We start from the raw sequence: 10,080 nt of genomic DNA on the forward strand, positions 1-10,080 counted from the left end.
ACAGAGCGCCCGTGAGAACGGGCAGGTAAGAGTGGCTTTGTTGCCAGGAGTCTCCGAGCTGGGGTCTCTCGTTAGGGGGCTGAGAGAGAATTCAGGCTCATCTACCTGAGCTTGGGGAAGAGCCGTTTGGCAGTTCTCGTCCCTTTGCTCATCAATCCCTCGGGTGGGCTCCATGGAATTATGGGACCAACTTTTTCTGGGGTAAATTAGCATCAACCCCCTGAAGTCAAGCTCATCACCTGGCCCAGGATTGCTAAATTAGCTGAATTCAGCCTGACAGATTCAGAGAGAAAAAGATCAGTGGATAGTCTCATTGGGTATGTCTACACTACAAAGTTAATCCGAAATAACTGCTGTTATTTCAAATTAACTTTAATAGCGTCTACACAGGCAAATCGCTATTTCGAAATAAATTCAAAATAGCGGAGCCCTTCGAATTTGGTAAACCTCGTTCTACGAGGAGTAACACCAAATTAAATAGCTATTTCGAATTAAGTGCTGTGTAGATGCTTGATTCGAAATAGGGGGCCTCCAGCCCTTCCCAGGGAGCCCTGGTGGCCACTCTGGGCACAACCAGGAAAACTTACTCTCCTCTCCCCCAGCCCTGGAGGCATTCAAGGGGTAGACCCTGGCCACAGTGCCTGTGCCAGCTCCAAGCCTGCCAGCCCAGAGCGAGCAGTGGCCACCAGGGCCCCTGACCCAGTGGCCCCAAAACATGAGCCAGCAAGCCCCTGGCAGCCAGCCCTCCACCGCTCCCCAGGAGCAGTCTGCCAGCTCCCAGGAGCCTGACAGGGGCTGGAGAAGGTGGGCGCCTTCCTGGTCCAGGGTGGAGATCATGGACCTTATTCAGGTTTGGGGAGGATGCCCCCTATGTCCATGATCTCTGCACTAGGCTGAGGAATGCAGCCGTCTATGGCAGGATAGCTGCCAGCCTGGCCACCAAAGGCCACATGCGAACCCAGGAGCAGGTTTGCATGAAAGTCAGCTTGGTCCGGCGAGACCCCCAACCCTGAGCCCTGAGCTTCCCCTCCCCCTTCTTCCCCTTGCTTCCCCTTCCAGCTCTCTCCTTCCAGGTTTCTCCCTCCCCTCTCTTCCCCTGAGAAAGGGAACCCTGAGAACTGTCTGTCCGGGGTGGGGGTCGGGTCCCTTTAAGCATGGAGCTGAGTTAGCCTGAGGCAGCAACCCCATGCACTAAGTCCTAATCTGATGCCCTGCTGCCACTGGTTCCTGCCAGCCTTAACTTCAGTTCAGGGTCCACTCAGGGTGGACGTGCTATTTCGAAATAGCAAAACGCTATTTTGAAATAGTTTTTGTGTATAGATGTGTTATTCCGAATTAGCTTACTTCGAATTATCTATTTTGAATTAAGTTAATTCGAAATAGTGCTGTAGTGTAGACATACCCTATAGTTTCTAATAGAGAGACTGACAAGTGGATTTGACTAGATAGAGAGATAGATAGAGGGGGTGTTTGGGGATAGATAGATAGATAGATAGATAGATAGATAGATAGATAGATAGATAGATAGATAGATAGATAGATAGATAGATAGATAGATAGATAAAGTGTGTGGGGATAGATAGATTAGAGGTGGTGTATGAAGAAAGAAAGAAAGAAAGAAAGAAAGAAAGAAAGAAAGAAAGAAAGAAAGAAAGAAAGAAAGAAAAGAGTTGGTTCTTTCATCCTGATAGAAATAGACAATAATATGCAGAAAATCTTAGCCACACTGAATCTCTGCACTCTACAATTAATTGTTACACTCTACAATTAATCCCATGTGACAGAAACCAAAGACAGTGCAGACAGGCTGGGAACTTTTCTCTCCTCTCCAGTTCGGTTTCACAGGCAAAGAATGGGGATTGGAACCAAGGAACGGGAGCAATCGCCAGCTGGTGTCAATCAAAGTTCCCTGGAAACCAAAGGGCCATATCTTCCCTCAACAGGGACTATTCAGAGATCAAGGAGACTGCATCAAGGACACATAGGCTTAGGATGCTGCACTTAGCATCCCTTTGGCTGCTTCTTAGTGACCAACATCAAACACCAGGACTAGTCTGAGCTGTTGGATCCTCTCGGGGCCGCATCCCAAGAGCGGCTGGTGCAATGCAGGAGGTAAAAAAAAGCCTCTACTCTCCCAGAGCAGACTGTATAGGGTTAACAAAGGAGCAGGCTGTCCCAGGCCAGCTGGGGCTCTGGTGCACCTCGGCTCTGGGCTGTTCTCTGTCACATGCCTGTGCTACCCATAAATAGCTTATTCTGCAATATCCTCCCCAGTGCTCCTCAGCTCTGCCCTGTGGGTAGCCAGGCTCTTTCCGGGGATGTTGTCACAGCGGGAGATCCGGGGCAGGCGCTGATCCCCCTCTGCGGGGTCTGGGTCAGCAAGGGCAGGGCAGGTTGCTCCAGTGGTGAGATCCGAGCGGGGCTCACAGGCCTGGAGACTGGGCTCAGCTCCTCAGCCCCAAAGGAGAGACAGCCTGACGTGAGACCATGTTCTCAGCCTGAACAAGCTGAGCGTGCTCTCCCAGCTGGAGGGACAGTGCCGCTGTCCTGCCTCCCTCCTGTTTAGTCCTGCAGCTGGCCTGAGATGGGAAAATACCATGGAGGGGCAGGGAACCAGCTGCTGGATAATCCAGGGACAGGACATTATTCACAGACAGGCAACAGGGGCAGAATCCTGGCGGTGAATTGTCTGCTACAACACAGGCTGGGAAACACCCCGCAACACCCGGCATGGTAAGTCCGTTCTTTCAATCCAACTGTGTTCAGTGTTAATTTCCCAGGCAGATTTCGGAATGCAACTGGGAGTGAGAAAGGGGGAGTCTTCATGACTTCTTTTACCTCTGTCCTAAAACATTTGCAGTTGCTCTGAGATTTTTTTCCCCCTCTTCCAGCACTTGTCATCAAAATTTTGAAAACCAAACTTTTGTTTGTGTTCATTAAAAACCAGAGCATATCAGGGAAACCGCTGGCAATTGACATGTTCTCAGCTAAATTAAAGAAAGGAAAGGCTTTGCGTTTTGCAGTGCACAGCTTGTCTTTCAGCAATAAGAGACTTCCCCACAAGATCTCTAGAGTGCAAGCCCCAGTGTTTCTTTGATATAATTTAAACAAAAAATGTTGGGTTATCCCAGACTGGTAATTAGATCAAAATTGGGTAGGAGCATTGGTATAGTCCAATAATTAGAAAGTCTGAGCCCAGTCGCTCTATTGCAATGTGTACATTGTCTGTTTCAAAGGGATGCTTGTTGAATGGTAATTGAGCAAGCAGCAAAGTTGGTAGCCCGCAGAACAGGTATCCAACATCCTAGTGCCTTAGATGGCGAACGAGAAATCGGTGCCCACAGCCAAAAACTGTCTCATTTAACTCTGCCCAAGGAGACAGAGAAAGTCAGTGAGATCAGCAGCTAGATATTTGGCTCCATATCCGTATGCCTCTCTACTGCTGCTGGCTAACTACAGATGCTGCAAATCATGGCACCGAACATATAAGACACGGCACAACCCCCACAAAACCCACAGTGCCTGCAGAAAAGGCAAAGAATGGGAAGAGAAGCAGAATTACAGGGGGGGAAGTGACCAGCCCAGAGTCACACAACAGCTTAGGGGTCGTGGAGCCATCTATACCCATAAGCATAATACATCGTTCCTTAGGGCACCTGAAAATTTGGGGCACCAATGGGTCTGAACACTGTGTACAGATGTGGTCTCATCTCAAAACAGATACACTGGCATTAGAAAAGGTTCAGAGAAGGGCAACTAAAATGATTAGGGGTTTGGAACGGGTCCCATATGAGGCGAGAGTAAAGAGACTGGGACTTTTCAGTTTAGAAAACAGGAGACTAGGAGGGGATATAATAGAGGTCTATAAAAGCATGAGTGGTGCGGAAAATGAATAAGGAAAAGTTATTTACTTGTTCCCATAATATAAGAACTAGGGGCCACCAAATGAAACTAATGGGCAGTAGGTTTAAAACAAATTAAAGGAAGTAGTTCTTCACACACTGAATAGTCAACCTGTGGAACTCCTTGCCTGAGGAGGTTGTGAAGGCTAGGACTATAACAGGGTTTAAAAGAGAACTAGATAGATTCATGGAGGTTAAGTCCATCAATTGTTATTAGCCAGGATGGGTAAGGAACGGTGTCCCCGGCCTCTGTTTGTCAGAGAGGGGAGATGGATGGCAGGAGAGAGATCGCTCAATCATTACCTGTTTGGTTCACTCTCTCTGGGATGTCCGGCATTGGCCACTATCACCTTTGGTCTGACCCAGTCTGGCCGTTCCTATGTTCTTAGTGTCAGTCCATACAATTCTTCCTCTCCTTGGTCTGTGGTTTCATTTCCTCCTGAGAGTTAAAATTGAAGAAACCTGCCTGAGCGATTAGCAGAACCTCAAACCCGTGAAAGAGCCGTTCAAGCGGTAATGAAGCCATTTAACAAGAATTTTCCAGCCTCAGGTGTCTCCTGCCCGTTTCTAAATTTACAGTGCAAGTCATCCAGACCTTAGTTTAAAATGTGCTTTAAAAAGATTTCATTAGTGCGCTGGTAAAAATCATAAAATTACAGCTCTAAAAAACTCACCACTCTGCTGTCCCAGGCTGCCACTGGGCACCAGTTAACAGGACTGCGTATGGCCCCATGAGTCCTAAGGACATTGCTGAGTGGCAGACAGAACAGTTCCCAGATCTCCTGACAGCCACCAATCTGCACAGGCATGAAGGGACAGAGGCAAAGGCCACAGCAGAGAGTTAGCTCGTTGTGTTACTGTCAACCCACAGGGGTAGGGCCCGGCAGGGTTGTGGATTCGCTTCAAGACAGAGTCAATTAGAAAGAGTTGCTTTTATTAATCTCACTGCGTCGCTGCTATTACAGGCTTAATACTGCCAGATAGTTACAAAGCTACTGCAAAGTAATAAGCCAATAAGCTCCGGCAGAGCAGTGCATAAAAGCGAGTAATAGACACTTGGAAATGCTTACGCCCCTTCAGTCTGCAGGAGATCTCATCCTGGTCACCTTGCACCAGGCCACAGTAGACACAGCTCCAGTTGGGGGGATCCAGGACACCCTCTGAGGTCCGGGTCCCTGGTGAGACTCACTGGCCACTGCACTCCCTATACTAGCTTACACTACAGGGCTATGTCTACACTGCTGTTCGTGCGCAAAAACTTGCAGAGCGTCTACACTGCATGCGTGTTCTTGCACAAGTAAATTTACAGTACAGAGTCGGAAAACAGGGCTTCTTCTGGAAGAGTTATTCCTCTCCCCATGAGGAATAAGCCCTCTTGTGCAAGAGCTCTTCCACAAGAGGGCAGTGTAGGCAGGTAACATGAATTTCTTGCACAAGAAACCCTTATGGCTACAATGGCCATCAGAGATTTCTTGTGCAAGAGAGCATTCACACAGCCATGGACATTCTTGCGCAAAAGCACATGGCCATGTGGACTCACTCTTGTGGAAGACCTTTTACACGAGAACTCTTGTGCAAAACAGTTCTTGCACAAGAAGTTTGCAGCATTGACATAGCCCAGTAGTTTACCGGGTGTGCACGTACTTGACTCAACGCCATTCTGATCAGGAGCTGAGACCAATGTCAAACTTGTTTACTGCTTATAGTTTCCCAGCTCAAGGCATGGGTTAAAGCTGATAAAGTCCAGCTGCCATTTGCACTTGCAGGGTCCCAGGCTATGCTGAGCTGGGTACAGCAGGGATGAAAACTCCCATCCCAGGCCTGCTAAGCTGTAGAACCCACATATGACTTTTATGACACAGAGAGAGAAGTGAGATCCTGTGTCATAAATAAGTTCAAAGGCTGCAGGACATTCATGCGGTGCTGCAATGGAATCTGACTGATGAGCTGCTGTGCGGAATACTGAATCACTGGGTACAATTTCCCCGGAAAGTGGTTTTCAGGCACTTTTCATATTTTAACATTGTAATTTCATACCTGTGTCCAGAGCCTGCTGTTTGCAGCAAGAAGGGATCTGTCCCCAATAGAGCTGTGGCATTGGCCCTGAGCTTTGCTCCAGCCAGACGCAGCATTTTATTCAGCCACGTCCTGTGCCCGATCCTCAGATGATGCAAATGGACACAGCTCCATGGACTGTATGGAGCCAGGACAACTGACACCCGTGTGGTAACTCACTTCTCCTAGTGAGAAGGTGGGACGGGCGCTGGGAATGGCGGACACACACAGTGATCAACGGCGCGATGTCAGGTTGGCGGTCGGTTTCTAGCAGAGTGCTCCAAGGATTGGTTCTAGGGCCGCTTTTATGCAACATCCTTATTAATGACCTGGATGAGGGGATGGATTGCACCCTCAGCAAGTTTGCGGATGACACTAAGTTAGGGGGAGAGGCAGATGCGCTGGAGGGCAGGGATAGGGTCCAGATTAGAGGATTGGGCCAACGGAAATCTATTTCAAGAAGGACAAGTGTAGAGTCCTGCACTTGAGACAGAAGAATCCCAAACATTGTTACAGGCTGGGGTAGCAGTTCAGTAGAAAAGGACCTGGGGGTTACAGTGGATGAGAAGCTAGTCAACAGGGCGCCCTCGTAGACAAGAAGGCGAAAGGTATATTGGGGTGAATTAGGAGGAGCATTGCCAGCAGATCCAGAGAAGTGATTATTCCCCTTTATCCGGCTCTGGTGAGGTCACGTCTGGAATATTGTGTCCAGTTCTGGGGCCCCCCTGCCACTATAAAAAGGATGTGGACGCATTGTGGAGGGTTCAGCAAAGGGCGACCAAAATGATTAGGGGGCTGGAGCCTGAGGGTATGTCTACACTACAGCACTATTTCAAATTAACTTAGTTTTTGTGTATAGATGCATTAATTCGAATTAGCTTAATTTGAATTAACTATTTCAAATTATTTCAAAATAGTGTTTTGCTATTTTGAAATAGCGCTTCCACACTGATTGGACCCTGAACCAAAGTTAAGGAACCAGTGCCAGCAGGGCATCAGGATAGGACTTAGTGTGTGAGGCTGCTGCTTGAGGCCAACTGAGCTCCATGCTCAAAGGGACCCGACTCCCACCCCGGACAGACAGTTCTCAGGGTTCCCCGCTTGCTTGTCTACCTCGATGAGGGACAGCAAAGCAGTCCTGTCTTGGAGTGCCCTGAGTACCCGCATGCAGGACACCACGGCACTCGGCCACATGGAGCCAGAGTTGCCCCGGGCATGCCAGTGTGTCTCGTGGGGTTGTTGCCATCAGCCTGGCTGCACTTGCTGGAGGCTGCCATCCGGGGGAGTCCATCAGGGGCTGTCAGGATCCAGGAGGTCCTGAGGGAGAGTCTCCATCCGGAGGAGCCCTTAGAGCCTCCCCAGTCCTCCCCACTGGGGGCTCGTGCCCCATTCCTCCCTCACGTCCCTCCACTTACCCCTCCCTAGCCCCCCTCCTGATGTCAAATAAAAGACACGTATGTTCAAAAATAGAAACTGGGTTTATTGAACAAAACTGAGGGGGGGATGGACCTCTGGGGAGACTGGGAAAAGGAGGTGGGAGAGGGGAAGAGAGAGGGTGGAAGAGGTGAGGGGAAACCTGGGAGGAGGAAGCTGGAAGGGGGAAGCAAGGGGAAGAAGGGGGAGGGGAAGCTCAGGGCTCAGGGTTGGGAGTATCGCCAGATCAACCTGACTTTAACCTGGGTTCGCATGTGGCCTTTGGTGACCAGGCTGGCAGCTATCCTGCCAGAGACGGCTGCATTCCTCAGCCTAGTGTGAAGATCATGGACGTTGGGGGCATCTCCCCAAACCTGAATAAGGTCCATGATCTCCACCCTGGACCAGGAAGGCACCCGCCTTCTCCAGCCCGTCAGGCTCCTGGGAGCTGGCAGACTGCTCCTGGAGAGCGGTGGAGGGCTGGCTGCCAGTGGCTTGCTGGCTCCTGTTTTGGGGCCACTGGGTCATGGGCCCCCAGTGGCCACTGCTTGTTCTGGGCTGGCAGGCTTGGAGCAGGCACAGGCACTGTGGCCAGGGTCTACCCCATAAATGCCTCCAGGGCTGGGAGAGAGGAGAGTAAGTTTTCATGGTTGTGCCCAGAGTGGCCACCAAGGCTCCCTGGGTATGGCCGGAGGCCCCCTATTTCGAATTAAATGTCTACACAGCACTTCATTCGAAATAACTATTTAATTTGGTGTTACTCCTCGTAGAACGAGGTTTACCAAATTCGAAATAAGGGCTCCACTATTTCAAATTTATTTTGAAATAGCGGTTTGCCTGAGTAGATGCTATTAAAGTTAATTCGAAATAAGGGTTGTTATTTTGAATTAACTTTGCAGTGTAGACATACGCTGAGGGATTTGGGTTTGTTTAGTCTGCAGAAGAGTATGTGTATGTGTGTGTGTGTGTGGGGAGAGAAGAGGGGGTGATAGCAGCCTTCAGCTTCCTCAAGGGAGGTTCCAAAGAGGATGGAGAGAGGCTGTTCATAATAGTGATGGATGGCAGAACAAGGAGCAATGGGCTCAAGTTACAGTGGGAGAGGTGTAGGTTGGCTATTAGGAAAAACTAGTTCACTAGGAGGGTGGGGAAGCACTGCAATCTGTTATGTAGAGAGGTGTTGGAATCTCCATCCCTAGAGGTTTTTAAGTCTCAGCTTGACAAAGCCCTGGCCGGGTTGATTATTCCCCTGCCCAAGACAGAACCAACTTAATCTTGATGACCTCCTGAGGTCTCTTCCAGCTCTATGATTCTATGAGAGATTGCTGAGGGGAATCAGGGCCAATCCATGTATTATTCTAATCCCCTCCCCTGTCTGTGTCCTTCCTTCCGCAGCCACCACTCTGTGAACTTAGGAAGAAAATGTCCAATCGAACCATCGTGACTGAGTTTATTCTCCGGGGATTCTCTGATGTCCGGGAGCTGCAGATTCTGCACTTTGTGCTGTTCCTGGTGCTTTACCTGACAACCCTACTGGGGAATGTTCTCATCTTCTCAGCCATTGTCCTCGACCATCGTCTCCACACCCCCATGTATTTCTTCCTGATGAACCTGTCCATCATTGACCTCGGCTCCATCTCTGTCATCATCCCCAAATCTATGGCCAACTCCCTCCTGAACACTACGGTGATTTCTTATTCTGGGTGTGTTGCCCAAGTCTTTCTCTATTTCATCTTTGCTACAACTGATTTTACCTTACTCACTGTCATGGCCTATGACCGACACGTCGCCATCTGCCACCCGCTGCATTACGAGAGAGTGATGAACAGGAGAGCCTGTGTCTACATGGCAGCTAGTGGCTGGATTGCTGCTATTGTCAATTCTGCCGTGCACACCGGGAACACCTTCACGTTACCCTTCTGCCAGTCCAACGTCATCAACCATTTCTTCTGTGAAATCCCCCAGCTCCTCAAGCTGGCCTGCTCCGACTCCTACCTCACTGAAGTTGGGCTTCTTGCCTTTAGTGTGTTTTTAGCTGTGTGTTGCTTTGTTTTTATCATTGTGTCGTATGTTCAGATCTTCAGAGCGGTGCTGAGAATCCCCTCGGAGCAGGGTCGGCACAAAGCCTTCTCCACCTGCCTCCCCCACCTTGCTGTGATCTCCTTGTTACTTTGCACTGGGTTCTTTGCCTACCTGAAACCCACCTCCAGCTCAGCAACAAATCTAGATCTCTTGATGGGTGTTCTCTACTCCGTGGTGTCTCCAATGATGAATCCGGTCATCTACAGCATGAGGAACAAAGAGATCAACACTGCATTGAAGAAACTTTTTCTGTGTAAGATTTTCTTTAAGAATGAACATGTTATCAGTCATTGACCCTGCATTTCCATTTTGCATATCTTTATAAATATCATGAGCTGATGAAAATGTTCTGTCATTGAGAACATGGGCTGTGATCTTTTTTGTGAAATATTTTTTGTGAAATGTGCCGCGGCGGTCAAAAAGGCAAATAGGATGCTAGGAATTATTAAGAAAGGGATAGAAAATAAGACCCAGAATATCTTCCTGCCTCTGTATAAAAATATGGTATGCCCACATCTTGAATACTGTGTACAGATTCTGTGTACAGATTTTGAGGTGGTCTCCTCACCTCAAAAAAAATACAGGACTATGTAGCACTTTAAAGACTAACAAGATAGTTTATTAGGTGATG

At 48.9% G+C, this 10,080-nt stretch overlaps 1 protein-coding gene across 1 annotated transcript; it reads left to right on the plus strand.

Moving 5' to 3' along the window:
• Positions 1 to 52: 52 nt before the first annotated feature.
• On the plus strand, positions 53 to 9,809 carry LOC106731299 (olfactory receptor 14A16-like). The gene is made up of 2 exons (XM_089774447.1): positions 53 to 201; positions 1,833 to 9,809. The coding sequence occupies exon 2, from the start codon at positions 8,790 to 8,792 to the stop codon at positions 9,741 to 9,743; it is 954 nt and encodes a 317-aa protein (XP_089630573.1). The 5' UTR covers positions 53 to 201; positions 1,833 to 8,789; the 3' UTR covers positions 9,744 to 9,809.
• Positions 9,810 to 10,080: the final 271 nt, after the last annotated feature.

The sequence above is a fragment of the Pelodiscus sinensis genome, chromosome 30 (assembly GCF_052426305.1).
Source record: "Pelodiscus sinensis isolate ZL-2025 chromosome 30, ASM5242630v1, whole genome shotgun sequence".
In the NCBI taxonomy this organism is placed as follows: domain Eukaryota; kingdom Metazoa; phylum Chordata; order Testudines; family Trionychidae; genus Pelodiscus; species Pelodiscus sinensis.

Bases quoted from the DNA above. Each gene is read 5' to 3' on its own strand.
- LOC106731299 (XM_089774447.1), top strand. From the start codon at position 8,790: ATGTCCAATCGAACCATCGTGACTGAGTTTATTCTCCGGGGATTCTCT.